This window comes from Sparus aurata, chromosome 14 (assembly GCF_900880675.1).
Source record: "Sparus aurata chromosome 14, fSpaAur1.1, whole genome shotgun sequence".
Lineage (NCBI taxonomy): Eukaryota > Metazoa > Chordata > Actinopteri > Spariformes > Sparidae > Sparus > Sparus aurata.
In genome coordinates, this window is record NC_044200.1 from 10,653,674 (window position 1) to 10,669,543 (window position 15,870).

Here is a 15,870-nt window from a genome sequence, read left to right on the forward strand (position 1 = left end):
GTACCAATAACATGTTCAACAGGCGTGATTTTAATATTTCCTACAGCACCTCAACTCAGCATCCTTTTTACAGGTTAGATTGCAAGTGTGAAACGTAACCGAATATATTATGTAACCTTGCTTCACGACTCAGCTTAAAATGTCATATTCGTAATATATATTTAACAATAATCGCCAATCTAACTATTGCCAGTGTTTCTAGACCGGGTTACAATCATATACTACGGCACTCATCCTCCATTTCCGTCGGGACTGTAGGGGTTGTCTAAAAAAGAACCGAGGCTGAGAACAGTGTTTTCCAATTGTCTTTAAATCACTCGCCAATACAAAGAAATATTAACACAACTGAAACAATCACCTTCCTGCTTTGATAATGTCACTTTCATCAAACATATATTGCCATGAATCAACACATATAGTGTATCAATCTGAAATGTTTCATGAAATGTACAATACAATTATTTTTGAGTTAAGGCACACAGTGTTCTAAAAGCAACAAAGTGAGCGAGGCAACTCCTTCGGTCACACTTAAATGAAGTCTTGATATCTGTGGCGTCTAGTAGTCATCATGAAACGGATACTCTGGATGATCGGACCACCTGTTGAGACAGAGAGGAGAAATTGTAATCATTTATTTATCACAGGAAGAAAACATCACTGGGCTGCTACACGCCGTACTCACATGAGAAGCTCCACAAAGCGAATATTCTTGTTGAGTCCCTCGATTGCCTTCATCTCGGCCTCAGAAAGAGAGAAGTCGAATATCTGCAGATCGACCACAGAACATTTTGAAATGCATTTCCTATCTTACACACAGCACCAGGGGCGGTTCTAGGGGGGCCAACAGGGGCCAGTGCCCCTGTAACTCTGAGTCTGGACCCCCCTGTGGCCCCCCTGACAGGGAGTTTGCATTAATAATACAGTGACAGATTTCTTGCAATGAAGGGAAAGGCAGAAATAAAGTGTCTCAGCAGTTTACTACCAATTGCTGAAATTGTAAACACTGCTTTGTCTGAATGAGGGATTTATCCTTTTTTCCGGGTTGTATGTGCCCCCTAACAAAAAAGCCGGCCCCAACCTGGCCCCCCTATTAAAACTGGTCTAGAACCGCCACTGCACAGCACGCTGATGTGATTTGCTGCCTGAACTGCGCCACACACACACAAACCTGAAAGTTCTCCTTGATGCGAGCAGGGCTGAAGCTCTTCGGGATGACCACCACTCCTCTCTGCAGATTGAACCTCAAGGCCACCTGGGCTGTGGTCTTGTTATACTTTTTACCAACTGATACCAGGAGCTCATCTTCCAACAATGGGGGGCATTTAAGATTTACCCTGTGGAGACGGTTTCGCAGGACACAGCAAACGACAGATTTTACAGTGTTTCCTAGTGCAACGTTTTAGCGCTTTAAGCCAAGGACACAGCGTCTTTTATTTGCTAGGATTAGTTACACATTAACTGAATGTGATAAGTACACATTTCTCGCATACCAGGATGCATCTCTCGATGTTCCCAAGGGGCTGTATCCCACAATGACAATATCATGCTGCTTGCAGTACTCCATCAACTTTGGCTGGGTGAAATAGGGATGGCATTCAACCTGTGGTTAAAAAAGCACAGATCGTGTTTGTAAGTTGATGGAAATAGACTGAATGCTTCGTTTAGTGAGTCTTGTGCGCTGCATAAGTCCTTATTATCACATATTATCAGTTTTCTTAAGGGCATCTTTACAGTTTTGTGAAAAGATTTCTGTTCAATTGTTCAGAATATAATTACAAGACAATAACTTGGGCCGTTGCTTGTAATGGTAATCCAAAGGTCAATTTTTATTTCATTATTACGACATTGTCTGTACCTGGTTTGACACAGGCTTGTGTTTCAGCCCAGGTTTGTTGAGGATTAACTCTAGTTGTCTCTTATTGAAGTTGGATACGCCGAGAGACTTTACTAGTCCGGCATCTTTGCAAGCCTCCAATGCCTGTCCAGGTGTAAAAAGAAAAAAAAAAAAAGGCAGAAAGTAACAAATTAGACTTTGAACTTTAAACAGAATGTGACTATAAGTGCACAACACAGTGTACTGCCAAGGTAATGTGATTAAGGTTCTTGACCTTAAGTGTACTACTTCAGTGAATGACTAGAATTATTTATCTCTCTCTGCATGTGACATTATAGGCGGCAAATGTCAGCCTAACGTGAAATTTTCACTTATAATCAATCTTGTCCATCAGTGACATAAAAGATAAGTCTTTATATTCTTGACTGCGAGTCAACAAGTCTCACCTCCCATGTGGCACGGAGATCTGTCTCGTGATATATGTGCTTCCCATTCTCATCCTTGGGGAAAAATGTGTCTCCTGGCTTTAGAAAATAATAACATTGTTATTACTAATGGGAGTGACTATTGATCAAGTTAAACAAAAAAAAGACAGTAAAATGCTGTATCATAATTTCAACAGGTATCTTTTTAAAGGGGCACTATGTAGTTTTGGAGAAGAATCAAACTCAGAAATACTTACGTTTTTCCGTAACTGAATAAACAAGCTGTTCCCAGAGGAAAATAAAGTCCCCAGAACACTGTTTGAAGCTAGAAAGCTGTGGCAGGGTCCGTCACATATAAACAAAGCAAAACAATATGGAACTGCATTGTTCTGTGAGGTCAGTTTAGTTTGTTGAGGTATAAAATATCAGTCAGTGAAGATCTTTCTCTTCTGAGGAAAGATTATTGCCCAAAACTACCTAGTGCACCTTTAATGTATACATGTTTACCTTGAAGGCTGTGGGCATTTCGACAATGTAGAGATCAACATAGTCCAACTGTAATGTCTTCAACGTCCTCTCCAAAGCTGGGCGTACCAGATCTGGGGGATGGAACGTGTTCCACAGCTGTATGATCGGTGCAGTTGAAAAGGCATTAGTTGTGGCAAAAGTCCAGCAGTCACTTTGCAGCTAATAAACTTTAATTAACTCTTAAAGCACTCTCCAAACCTTTCCACAGTAAAAGATGTCCTCTCTCTTTACAGTTCCATCTGCAATTTTCTCCCTTATAGCTTGTCCCACCTCATGTTCATTGAAGTAGACCAGGGCACCATCAAAGTGTCTGTATCCAGTTTCAATAGCCAATTTGACTGAGTCACATGAAGTTCCTTTAGGCGTCTATAAAAAACACCACATGAGACATTACATTTTGCCTTAAGGACACCAAGTGCCACAGACTGAACAGTGTACTGTTTTTATGTACACATGCAGTGCTATTGTTAATTAATGTCTTACCACAAGCTACCTTGGCTCAACAATGTGTCTTACCGTGCGGGGATCTGCATAAGTTCCAAGTCCAATTAAAGGTATGCTGTTTCCATCACTCAAAGGGATGGAGTGGCTCTCAGCTGTCAAATCCATGATCATCAAAGTGTGACAAATTTTCCCGGTGCTGCTTCTGCTGCTCGTGTGCCTAGTCAACCCCCAGGCCGAGGATCATACAAAACAACCGTCCACAGATAATAACATATGTCCTTTTGCACTTAAACCTCCACCGAGACTCCTCCCAGGTAGAAAGATCAGCCCCCCACAGACCGGCACAGAAGTGATAAACCAAACAAAAACGTGTCTAACGCATCCACGTTTAAATAATTAGTTTAATAGATGAAAAAAAAACAAAAAACAAAAAAAAAAAACCGGTAAGTATTTTCACTTGGTATTAATCACATGTCACGGGACACTGTTTAAAAAAGATCAAATTCTAAGTTGTCCGTCTCCAGATGTAGTTTGGCCTCAATCGGGCGCTGTAGCTTTAAAAGACCGCAGTGCACTCTGGGTAGTATGTGGTATATGTTTTGAGTTAAGAATTCCCAGATGGTTGCCTCTCCCATGGACATATGAGCGTATAAACACTATGTATGTAGCGTGCTGTTAATGTAAAAGTGAGTTGGCGCTGTTATGTTTCGCCTGTTCACATTAGAACCGCCACAAGCCGCGGAATTCATTATTTATTGTCTCTTGCATGCGTGCAATTAAAACAGGCTACGTTGCTAATTTAGCTCCTTCAACGGGCAGAATTAGACTTTAGCCAAAGGTGCTATCACACAGTTTGATAAGCCATCTTGTAGGATGAAAGGAATGTGTGTTTGATGTTGTAAGGCGCAATGTGAGTAATTGTATTCCCTATCAGGCTTGTTAAAGTCAGGAAATTACAGGCTAACGTTATCCTTTGTTTCCAATCGCAACGCTACATTGATTGGTTGACTGGAAAGATCGGGAAACGGCAGACCCCCTCCCCAAAAAAAATGGATGAAAGTGCCGAAAATGTTGACAACGACGACATTGTCATTATCGTGGAAAACGAGGCGGAAAGTTTGCCAGCCGAGGAGGAGAGGCTGAAACAGCAAGGCACCTTCGGGCTCATGGACACTTGTCCTATCTGCAAGTTGAGCTTCCACAACAGAGAGCCCAAGCTGCTGCCGTGCCTCCACTCCTTCTGCAAGAGGTGCCTCCCTGCTCCCTTCAGGAGTGCTGACCCGAGGCGTGACTCGCAGGGTCAGGTCGACAGCAACAAACCACGTAAGGATAGTGTTTGTTATTTGTTAGCCTGAAACGGAGACGTGATATGAGGACTTATTGTGAGTTGTGATTGATGTCACTGTGGCAGATTGTGATAAGAAAGCTCTTAATACCACACTAGATCTGAAGTTGGCTGGGCTTGCCATTAGTGATAAGCCAAAGTTTAACCTTAGGTTAAGTGTCGCTTAACTTCCATGCAGTGTCCTCATCATCCAGCCCCACATTAAGGTTAAACTTTCACTGCTGGCAAGCCCAACCAGCTTCAGATCTAGCATGGTTGGGCTTGCCAACAGTGATTACCCAAAGTTTAACCTTGAGTTAAGTGTCACGTAACTTCTGTGTGGGGCTGGATGATGAGGACACTGCATAAAAGTGAAATATGTCTGTATTTATATAATATGACAAAAGTTTAGTGCTTTTTTCGCTGTCAGAAATGTGTTATGCTTAAATGAAATGCAGCCTTCAAAACCAGCTCGGCAAAACTTTATTAACAATATCATATAACTACTCTCAAATCACTACATTGGCGGCTTATTGAACATCACTGCACATGTATCATATTTAAGTCCTCTTCTATTAAAATCAATACCATAGCTGCTAAGAATCGCCAAACCCTGTGTTTGTGTGAAACAATAAAATTGCAGTAGTAGTAGTAGTGAGCTGACACCTTAAAATGTGCATCTGCCCTCTCGTTCCAGTGGGTGCCATACGATGTCCAGTATGCAGACAGGAATGCTGGGAGATGGACGTGCTGGATAACTTCTTTGTGAAGGACTCTGCCGAGGTGCCGAGCAGCACGGTGGAGAAAACCAGCCAGGTTGGTCCTTCAGCCAGCCATGTCACAACGGTCATGGGTGGCGGGGATTTCTCTCTTCTCTCTTTAATTTGTTCTTTATCTTTGCCTTCGATAGGTGTGTATGAGCTGCGAGGACAACACAGAGGCAACAGGTTACTGCGTGGAGTGTGTGGAGTTTTTGTGTGTGACGTGTATCGAGGCACACCAAAGGGTCAAGTTTACCAGGGATCACACCATACGCCAGAAGGAGGAGATGTCTCCAGGTATTGTGTGTGTGGAATGGGGCTGGAAAATGTCAGGGGTTTTTTTTAGCAATTAGTTTGACCTAAAAGTTAAGAGGGTTGTTCAACAAGTGTATTGTTGGGTGGGACCACTGTTGTCTACCTGCTAAAGATGTTAAGTGGACAAGTGGGTAAATGGCTCTGGCAAGATGTGTGAGTCATGATAATGATGGGAGACATAAGCTGACTTTATGTTCTTAAATGCGCCCCTTCTCTGTATCCCAGAAGCAGTAGGTATGTCCACACAAAAGCCTGTGTTCTGCGACATCCACAAGCAGGAGCCTCTGAAGCTGTTTTGTGAGACGTGTGACCGACTCACCTGTCGGGACTGTCAGCTGCTTAAGCACAAAGATCACAAGTAGGCACATTTTTGTTCTTTTGGGCAATTGGAATACTAAATTTGTCCATTGTTTATCTTCCATAATTACTCACAAGATGTACTTCTGTTACCAGACTACTATACCTAATGATTAATTTAGGTGAAAACTAGAACACCAAGAACTTTTGTTGTAAAAGTGAGCTGTCTAATCATTAATGAATATGTTCTCTGTGTCTAGCTACCAGTTCTTGGAGGATGCGTACAGGAACCACAGGCAGTATCTGGAGAACATGACACAGCAGTTGCAAGAGAAAAGAAAGGCCATTGAGGATGTGTCCACCTGTATCAGCACTGGGTAAAGCTGGAACTTCATCAGAGTTTCTATATTTTAAATAAACTCACATTTACGTCTCACTATAACTCACTATAATTTTGACAAATTGGCAGTAGCGCCAAGATCCAAAAGTGGCTGAAGGTATGTCGATTGCTGCTCAGCGGTATATACCGATCCTCAGACTGGCATACTGATTCTTGAAGTGGTATATACCGATCCCCAAACAGGCATACAGATTCTCGGAGTGGTATGCTGCTGTTATTCCACCGACACATGACGGTATGTGCCGCTTGAGATTGTTATGGCACGGAGAGACTGTTGGATGGGTACCGCTCCCTGATTAATATGCAAATATAATGCCACTGGGCTGGTTTTACGACAAGTACTGCCGTAAATGTATACATTTCTTTTGTCTTTATTGACAATGCTAACTTAACACATTACCGTAAGTAAAGGAAAGTATGTATGTTATGTTGTTGGGATGTAAGCATATAGACAGTAATTACACGTGGAACTCTTGCGATTATGATAGTAACGTAATATGTCTAAATTTCTGCCAATAAACTACTTAAAGCTAATGAAAGAGCTAGCGTTAGCTAATATGGCAAATGTTAGCCCAGCCACCGTAGCCAGTCTGACTAATCGATAGCAGAAACTTTGAGCCAACCAACAAAACAATAGTGACAGGTTTTAATTATTAGGAGAACACAATAATACAGTGCTTCAAATAAAATCTACTGCACAGGACATTAACTGTTTTGGCACATTACATGTATCATGTGAAGGGCTGGGACGACTCGTCCCAAACAAGAAGTGGTAGTACCTGCGGAGGCTGAGAATAGCCCCTCTCACACAGAGATGCTACATTAACGCCGCAGCGGCGGTTCGTCAATTCTCCGCCGTTGGTCATTCACACAGTGCGAAGCACCACTGGAATAAAGACGAACCGCCATGTAATTCACACAGAAAGCTGCACTGCCGCTTATAAAGAGACTTGACGGTAGACGTCATGGTGATGACAGGGTCAGGGTGTTTCCTAGGTGTTTCCCCTGTCGTTCTAAACCCGCGGACTATTTATAATGTGTAGTGATTGAGAACCCGGCACCCTAAACATCCGGAAGGTGAAAGAGTTACGTTTTTCGTGCTAAATTACATTATTACATAATCATCAGTAAACAGGTCGCTGCGTGACTCTGTCACTTGCGGGGACGGAGGCTGTTTTCTGGGGGAAAAGTTCAGTTACTACGTTACTTTTGTTTGGTCATGTAACATTAAATTAATCTTTAGATTAGTCGACTAATCGAAAAAATAATTGCTAGATTAATCGTTTGAAAAATTATCGTTTGGGACAGCTCTAATCATGTGGCACATTATATGTATCATGTTCACTAGTGAACATGATAAATAATTTGCCATAATTGGTTGGCTCAAAGTTTCTGCTATCGATCAGTCAGAATGGCTACGGGGGCTGGGCTAACATTAGCCATGTTAGCTAAGGCTAGCTCTTTCATTAGCATTAAGTAGTTAATAGGCATAATGTGTTAAGTTAGCATTGTCAATAAAGACATTAAAAAAAAGTATACATTTACGGCAGTACTTGTCAACAAACCAGCCCAGTGGCATTTTGCATATTCATCAGGGAGCGGTACCCATCCAACAGTCTCTCAGTGCAATCTCAAGCGGCAAATATCGTTATGTGTGGGTGGAATAACAGCGGCATAATGGCAGCATACCACTCCGAGAATCTGTATGCCCGTCTGGGGATCGGTACATGCCGCTGAGCAGCAATCGACATACCTTCAGCCACTTTTGGATCTTGGCATCACTCCAAATTGGCTCCCATGAAATACTCAGATTTCCAGACTTAGGCAAAGTTGTAGCTGCCACATTTTCTGCTACTTTTTCTTCCAGACTCCAGCAAGTTGATGAAAACCGGAAGTCTGTTACTAATGAAATAAAGAAGTCCATCTGTAATTTGATTATGGAGATCAACAGGAAGGGAAAGATTCTGGTCAACCAGCTTGAGGTAAGTTTAATCTGTTTGGAAAAATTACTGCTCAAAGAAAATCGTTACGTTTAGACAATTCATACATACATTTACTCCTAGGCTCTAACTAAGGACCACGAGTTGGGTTTGAAGAAGCAGCAAGAGGACGTTAACTCTCTGAGCAGGCACCTGGACCACGTCATAAGCTTTACCAAGTGGGCCACAGCCAGCCACAGTGGGACAGCGCTCCTGTACTGCAAGAGACTGGTGAATGACTTTAACATTAAAGTTGTTTGTTGCTCCTGCATCTCCCAGTTAGTTTGTATGTGTGTGTGTGTGTGTGTGTGTGTGTGTGTGTGTGTGTGTGTGTGTGTGTGTGTGTGTGTGTGTGTGTGTGTGTGTGTGTGTGTGTGTGCGCGCATGCATGTCACAATGTATACAGCTGTTGCTGTTGGTGTGTGTCAGTAATCCATATAGAAATAATTTGCTGAAAACCCATTATACCACAATGACCTCAGTGACTGATTGAAATGTCCTTGTCTTTTTGTCTTCTAGATCCTTTATCAGATCCACTACCTGATGAGAGCGAGCTGTAATCCTTCAATTGTCCCTCAGAGTTCTGTGCGGTTCCAGTGTCGCTCCGGTTTCTGGGCCAGCAATGTGGACCTCGGTAAGAATGGACCCCCCTACAACCCTACGGTTAAGAATAATAATGTGTTGTTGACCTTAATGTCTCTGACAGATTTGTAAAAGTCTAAGTGTGTCTTAAAAAAACCATAATCTGTGCAAATAACTGCAAACTACACATTTCCTTTTAGTTAATTACAGTTTTAGCTTATTAGCCACTTATGCACACTTTAACGATAACCTTGGAAAAATGCAGAACTAGAGACAGTCTTTAAGTGATAAACGAAATACATCGGCAGCTGAGATTCAGGATAAAAGGGGAAAAAATCCTCAGTATGGTCGTTCACAGTATTTATTTTATCTTTATTTGTCAGTGTGCTCTTGAGTCAAATAAACAAGATAGCTTTTTTTTTTGCTTCTCTGTCTTTGAGTGTGGGAATCTGCTCTGACCTAAATAACTTATTTAACCTTGTGTTTTTAGTTCACGCAATCGACCCTTCGCAATTATCGTCTTTTTTTTGTTTTTGCTCTACGCAGACATTAGTTTTCAACAGGAATATCAAGTTTCTGAGAGGCTGATGACACCTGCATGAACTCTTAATGCCACTTCTGAAGATTCTTGATTTTTGCAAATTTTTTCCAGGATCTCTGGTAGTAGAAAGGGGCCCTGCCCGTCCGCCCATCACCAACCACCAGGCAGGTCCCAGAGCAGAGGCACCCACTGGAGCTCTCACAGCAGCTCAGCAGAGACAAAGCACGCTGGCTCAGCTCCAGATGCAGGTTGGGTTTTCACCTCAGCCAGTAGCTTTGGTACTTTGACAAGTTGATTTGTTTTAAGACTGATAAGTGCCAAAGAGCACTTTCATTATATTCATACCACCACACCAAATACTCTTAATTTATCTATGCATTTATTCCTCTGTCCAAGGTGGACAAGCTTTCCCAGCAGCCCCACAGGCAGCCCCCTCCTAACCACTGGTCGTGGTATCAAAACGTCAGGCTCCCAGGACCTCCCGGCCCCCCGCCCCCAACCAGACCCATCCACGGTGGGTCCTCCCCCTCCCAAGGCCCCCCAAACATGGGACAACAGGGACGCAGATTCGTGAACTCCCACCCCAATCCCAGAAGCCCAACATCATCCATGCTGCACAACACAGGGTTCACACCTGCTCAGGTAAGTTAGTGCAGTGTATGTGTGGAATGTATTGTATGTTCCGTATGCCAGACTAAGCCTCTTGTCATGGGGGAAGTATCTGTAGATGGGGCATACCAGAGAGTCAGAAGCCGGAATTGCAATTTCCCAGCACTGTCCTCAGCCTACTTTATTTAGACACATGAGGTTTCTCTGAAGTTATTGTAGTTGCAAGCCTTTCGTTAAAACTTGATTATCATTTGCCTCGAAACGGAAAGGGAATCAAGTTGGTTTATCTACCAGATTGTACTGTCTTCCTTTAGCTGCTAGATACATTTCTTGTCTTAGAATTTTTTTTACACGAAAATTACAGCAGAAATGTCTTTTGTTTCACGGTCAATGTCTTTGACTTATAGATGATGATGATGATGATGATGACAAACTGGCTCTTTTAAAACCTGAACTTTTCTGTCAACTGTGGTTCTTTTCTACATTTAGTCTCTGAGAGATCTGATCCAAAGCTCGACCTACCCTCCTAAACCTATGGATGTGTTGCAGGGTACATCCCGCTACCCTCAGCCTATGTCCACCGGAGCAGCTACACAGACGTCACTACATCAGGTTGGGAGGATGCAACAACGTTTTAAAAAAAAGAAAAAATTCAGTGTCACATGAAAGCGCTTGATTTGTTCGTGAAGCATTGTGAAGCATGGTTTTTATTGTTTCCTTCAGCGGGGCCTGACGGAGTCCACCTATCTGAAGAGGAGTGAGGCTGTTGGACCCGTCCCCTCCATCACCATCTCCATCCCCAAGCCCAGCTTTGCTACGAGTGGAGCTTCAGCAACCGTGGACAAGCCGAGCACGCTTAATCACGTAACAGGTTGTTGTCAGAGTTGTGATGTAGCAACAACCCGAAGATCCTGTCCTATGTGAATATTTATCTCAAATAAAGCTTTTTATCTTCTTCTCTGAAGCTCAAGCGAGGCAGAACTCTCCGTTAGCCAAGCCGTCTTCTTCAGACAGAAGCACGGGGTAAGTTCCTGGAATCTGTCCTCATCACAGTTCCTCCTCTCCATGGTTCAGCAGAATGGCTGAGTGTTGAATGTTTAAGTATTTAGTCTCCATGCCCAGCACTTGCCTTCATAATTCATCACTCATCTGTGCTTGTTAACAAGAGTGATGGGTTGGAAATTCTTCTTCAGATATTTGATCAGAAGCCTTTTTGACACAAAACATAGAAATGACTTTAAATTGTGTCTTTTTTTATTGTCATTATCGTTCAGTCTAACACTCAACTCCCATGTCCTGACCTTGTGTGTGTTTATTTTTACAACTAAATAATCTTCACAACCTTACCTTCTATCTCTTTCAATCTCTTAATTTAAGGACGACTTCCTGGAAACCGACTTTTGAGCCTCCGTCTGCCCCCTCAGCCAAGCGACGGAGAAGGACTTCCCCCGGGCCCATTATAGTCATCAAGGATGAACCAGAGGACGAGGATGAAGTTCGTTTTGTAAGAGAATGACTTTGGCTTAATCCAGTCCAGAATGTCTATGAAACATAGCATTTTGTTTGAAAAAATGTTTTAATTAATGTTTAGTCATATAGCCTGCATTTTCTTAGGTGCAGTCGAGCCTGCCAGACAGCAGCACCGGGGCTCAGTCAAAGCCTCGGCCGCAGCTAAAGGTGGTTGCCCCAGCATCCGCCCCTGGATCCGAGTCCAAAGCTGGGAAAGAACAGCGTCCTCAACCCGCAGGGGAGCCGGAGTCTGAGAAGACAGCAGAGCCGGAGGAAGATCCCAACGAGGACTGGTGCGCCGTGTGTCAGAACGGAGGGGAGCTACTCTGTTGTGACAAGTGCCCCAAAGTCTTCCATCTGGCCTGTCACATCCCCACTCTTAGTGAGTCCCCCAGGTGAGAGACAGGTCTTTATTTTACAGTAATATGCAGGTTAGTCTTGATACTTTATTGCAGCTGGAATATCAGTTTGTGATATACAAAGGTTTGTAAAATTAGTTTTTTTATACACCTGAAATTAATTGTAAACAACTTCGGGGAAAGTTTGACCAAAACAAGTTAACAGGACTTTTGCATGTGCTGCTATTGTACTGCAGTTCCTGCAACTGCATTACATCAGGTTTGTGTTGAACATCATGTATTGTGATTTGTACAATATGTATAGTATATTCTTATTCACCACAGCGTTTAAGTTATCATTTGGTTGTCTGATTTTCATGGAGGAAGTCCCTAATAGATTATCAAACTTCCTTGTCTTTTTACTGAACAAGAATGAATTAAAGGAGTAGTGTGCCAAAAATGTATACTGATGGGGATTCTGACAACCTGTTCTCTGGGTCTTGTCAGTGACTAATCTCGGCTGGTCTGTGCTGACAGTACTTGTCATATTGATCAAATTCAGCAGTAGTCCATAACTGCTTTCCTGCGCTGACTTCTCTCCACAGTGGCGAGTGGTTCTGTTCGTTCTGCCGTGACCTCATCTCTCCTGAGATGAAGTACGACTGCCAGAGGAAGGATGAACCCCCCTCTGAGGGGTTCCCACCTGTTGATCGAAGGGTACGTTTGCTCACTCAGCTGTTATTTAGGGACTTGTTCTATTTTTATGCTCATCCTTGTGTTGAGACTAAAGTTTTCATGTTCATTTCCACAGTTGCTTTCTCCTATCTACAGTGGCCCTAAGGGATAAAACACAACACCATTTCCAAAAACATTTCCTATTGTTTTCTGACATGCTGTTGTGTTTTCTGAAATGTTATTTTGAGCATCAGGGACACCGTACCCATCAAACAAGTTTAATCTCATGTAGACAGACACATAAAATGATCAATTTAACGTTTCCTCTGTTTTTATCCTTTTTTTCTGATGTGCAGAGGTGTGAGCGGCTGCTACTGCGTCTGTTCTGCAATGACTTCAGCACTGACTTCCAGCAGCCTGCTACTCCATCAGTAAGTTATTGACTTTAGTATATGTCAGTGAAATAAGGAAAAAAAAATCTCCATCGCTAAGGAATGAAACTTTTTTGTTGATTCATACTTGTTGTTTTGGAAATAAGTGGATAAATACAATAAAAGTGCCAAAGGTATTTTAAGTAAAAGTCATTTTTAATGTTATTTTTGAAAACCGAACTGCTTCAGACATTCACTACTACTGAAAAAAAATCTTTTTCAGTGAAATTTGAAACAAAAAAAATTGCTTAGTTGCAGTAAGTTATGTTCTAATAATTATTAGCTCATATTGAAAGGGTTGATCTGCCACCACAAATGATTGAATCTGGGAAATCTTTCAGCAAAATTATCATTTTATGACATGACACTGAATTGCAGCTGTGTTTTAGCATAAGAATCGTGTTTGAAAGTGGCTATTTAAAATCTGATTGTCATTACAGTTGTATTAGTTGCTCAACTTTGACTGTTTTGTCTGGTTGTAGGAGACAAGAAGGTACAAAGAGCTGATCAAGACGCCAATGGATTTGTCAATAGTGAAGAGGAGGCTTGAGTCAAAGTCGGAGGAAGCCGAGTGCTACAGTTGTCCGGAGGGGTTTGTTGCGGACATCAGGCTCATTTTTATCAACTGTGCAAAGTACTACAAGGTAAATGAATCAGTCATCTGCAAAAACTTAATTGTTTCATTGTGATGTCTTGTCAAAATGTGAATATGAATCTTTATTTAACTGATTGTTCTTTGCGTTGCCCGTACAGTCGACTTCGGAAGTGGGCAGTGCAGGCTTGTACTTGGAGGACTACTTTGAGGAGCAGCTTAAGCTAGTCTACCCAGATAAAGTCTTCCCTGGTGGGAGGGAAGAACAGATGATCCCTCCTTTGGAGGATGAGATAGATGAAGAAGAGGAAGAGATGATGGAGGAAGGAATTGCCCCCCTTGAAGATGATAAACCACAAAGTCCTGTGGGAGAAGGAATCCCTCCTGTAGAAGAGGACTTGGCTCCTCTGGAAGAAACTGCAGCACTGGCAGAGGAAGAAAAGCCAGAAACGGAGGAGGAGGCGATCAATACAAGCGATAAGGGGACGGACAAAAAGGTAGCAGCCAAGGAGGAAGTCACAGCTCCTGCAGAGGAGGCAGAGCAGCAAGAGAAAAGTCCTGAGCAGGAGTTGAAAAGCTCTGCTGCTTCTGCTGAAAGTGAAACAAAAGATGGCGACGCTTCCAGCTCCCCAAAAGAGGAGAACCCTCAACTCTCTATGGACAAGACTGAAGATCCTGCTGAAACCCAGGAGAAGCAGTCGGCTTCTGCAGACACAGCCAAAGAGGAGGAGGAGGGATAGATGGATTACATTAGAGACAAACTGCTGGATGATTTTAGTCTTCCACAGAAGTGGCCCCAGTGGGGACCTACCTTGCTGCAATCAGACATTTTTTTTGTAAAATGTTATATTTGCAATAGGAAAAAAAAGGGTACTGCTTTACTAAATAAACGTATTTAGTAGTGGTCGTGCCGTAGATGCACAATGAGAGGAGAAAATAAAGCTCCTTTTTGGAAAGAGGTTACATTTTTACTGTAACATAGAAGGTTATTTTCTGAGATGACAATACTGAAAAGCACACAAAAGATATTCTTTGTTGATAGGATTATTGTGTACGCTATCGTCAGTTACTTTGCTTATCACTTGTACATAACAATGCCATGAACTGAAGGCACAAATGCTGCAATCATAATGAGAACAAAGAGAAATCTCTGATTAGAATTGCATGTAAAGATGTCTTAGTATAAATAATAATGCCTTAGTTTTTGCGTTAATAGACTTGAGGTCACTTGTGCTAGCCATTTGGCTCATAAACAAATGGTTTTATTGCAATATTGTTTTTTTTTATTTTATTAGTAGTATTGTATTAATGCTATGAATGAAATCAATAGGGCTGCTGTATGTACTGTAGTTTTTGTACAGAAGTGCCACATATATCAGTGCAATTGATTTAAACAGCCCCTTGACAAATTTGGCATTTTGTAAATGATGCTGCTTGGTCCTTTTAAGAACAAAAATGATTTGCGACTGTCATGTTTAATTTTTCTGTTGCCAGTTTGAGGCCTCTTATCACCCAAAATCCCAACAGCCTTGTTGGTTTTTATCAGGAGAACGACTCTATAGACTTGACTGTTATCAGTCCTAGATAATGCAAAGACACGATCATCACTTTCTCATCATCAGCCTGTGACAACAGTATGTTTTCAAACAAATCCTTGACCTGCTGCTGCATGATTGGTTTTGCATAAGATTAGGTGAGCCTTATTGTTTCAGTCTGTCTCGGACTGACTTTAAAAAAAAGGCTTGCAGTGGCACCCCATTTGTCCATGGCATTATGGAGAAAACACTTTATTATAGAGGCTTCAATCAGCTAAACTCTCCCTTATGTCAAAAACTGACATTAATTTGTCTAACATCTTTTTTTAATTATTTTATTTTATTTATTGAGGATACACAACCTGTAAATGAACTGTTGAGCATAAAAAATACCTGCATTTACAATATTTGTAATAAACAGGGTTACATGTAGATCTGACCTACTGCTTTCCATATTGTCATCTTTTTCTGTGTTTTTAAATACATAAATCAACATGCTGCACCATAAAAAAAACTCAATTTATTCATAGCTTTGAGGAATGTTTCAAAAGCTGCGGTCTCAACCCACACGGGGTCACAAGTCGAGCCTGGCCGATCTGGATATTTGGGTTTGCTGCCAATGCTGATATTGAGGAGTAAAAAAAACTGATATTGACATACCGGCTTATGTATAAAATGTATAATATCAGTATATATACAGTTGAGTGATCTTTGCATTTTTTTAAAACCCTCAGCTGTAGTTGTCAGACAC

General features: G+C 41.9%; 2 protein-coding genes across 7 annotated transcripts; one reads left to right on the forward strand and one right to left on the reverse strand.

Moving 5' to 3' along the window:
* Nucleotides 1-291: 291 nt before the first annotated feature.
* On the reverse strand, nucleotides 292-3,543 carry LOC115595426 (aldo-keto reductase family 1 member D1-like). Its single transcript, XM_030439905.1, has 9 exons — nucleotides 3,304-3,543; nucleotides 2,986-3,153; nucleotides 2,767-2,883; nucleotides 2,281-2,358; nucleotides 1,856-1,978; nucleotides 1,491-1,600; nucleotides 1,169-1,334; nucleotides 683-765; nucleotides 292-599 (listed from the first exon to the last, which is right to left on the reverse strand). Exons 1-9 carry the CDS (start codon nucleotides 3,400-3,402, stop codon nucleotides 557-559), a joined length of 987 nt encoding a protein of 328 aa, XP_030295765.1. The 5' UTR covers nucleotides 3,403-3,543; the 3' UTR covers nucleotides 292-556.
* Nucleotides 3,544-3,770: 227 nt separating this feature from the next.
* On the forward strand, nucleotides 3,771-15,558 carry trim24 (tripartite motif containing 24). 6 transcript variants are annotated; one of them, XM_030440525.1, is made up of 20 exons: nucleotides 3,773-3,917; nucleotides 4,248-4,554; nucleotides 5,253-5,371; nucleotides 5,466-5,613; nucleotides 5,857-5,989; nucleotides 6,189-6,305; nucleotides 8,196-8,310; nucleotides 8,392-8,538; nucleotides 8,827-8,941; nucleotides 9,542-9,708; nucleotides 9,827-10,072; nucleotides 10,529-10,651; nucleotides 10,763-10,910; nucleotides 11,005-11,062; nucleotides 11,417-11,543; nucleotides 11,654-11,943; nucleotides 12,492-12,603; nucleotides 12,918-12,992; nucleotides 13,475-13,636; nucleotides 13,737-15,558. In XM_030440525.1, exons 2-20 carry the CDS (start codon nucleotides 4,281-4,283, stop codon nucleotides 14,322-14,324), a joined length of 3,264 nt encoding a protein of 1,087 aa, XP_030296385.1. In that variant the 5' UTR covers nucleotides 3,773-3,917; nucleotides 4,248-4,280; the 3' UTR covers nucleotides 14,325-15,558. The 6 variants fall into 6 exon arrangements, with proteins under 6 accessions (XP_030296387.1, XP_030296385.1, XP_030296389.1 ...); XM_030440526.1 differs by having other exon boundaries at nucleotides 3,781-3,891; XM_030440527.1 differs by having other exon boundaries at nucleotides 3,771-4,554; nucleotides 5,860-5,989.
* The last annotated feature ends 312 nt before the right edge of the window (nucleotides 15,559-15,870 follow it).

Coding starts and splice junctions, on each gene's coding strand:
- LOC115595426 (XM_030439905.1), bottom strand. CDS start 3,402: ATGATCATGGATTTGACAGCTGAGAGCCACTCCATCCCTTTGAGTGAT. Junction 2,359..2,766: donor AAATGCCCACAGCCTTCAAG/GTAAACATGTAT, acceptor TATTTTCTAAAG/CCAGGAGACACATTTTTCCC. Junction 766..1,168: donor GCATCAAGGAGAACTTTCAG/GTTTGTGTGTGT, acceptor GTCGATCTGCAG/ATATTCGACTTCTCTCTTTC.
- trim24 (XM_030440525.1), top strand. CDS start 4,281: ATGGATGAAAGTGCCGAAAATGTTGACAACGACGACATTGTCATTATC. Junction 9,709..9,826: donor CACCTCAGCCAGTAGCTTTG/GTACTTTGACAA, acceptor CCTCTGTCCAAG/GTGGACAAGCTTTCCCAGCA. Junction 12,604..12,917: donor TCCCACCTGTTGATCGAAGG/GTACGTTTGCTC, acceptor TCTGATGTGCAG/AGGTGTGAGCGGCTGCTACT.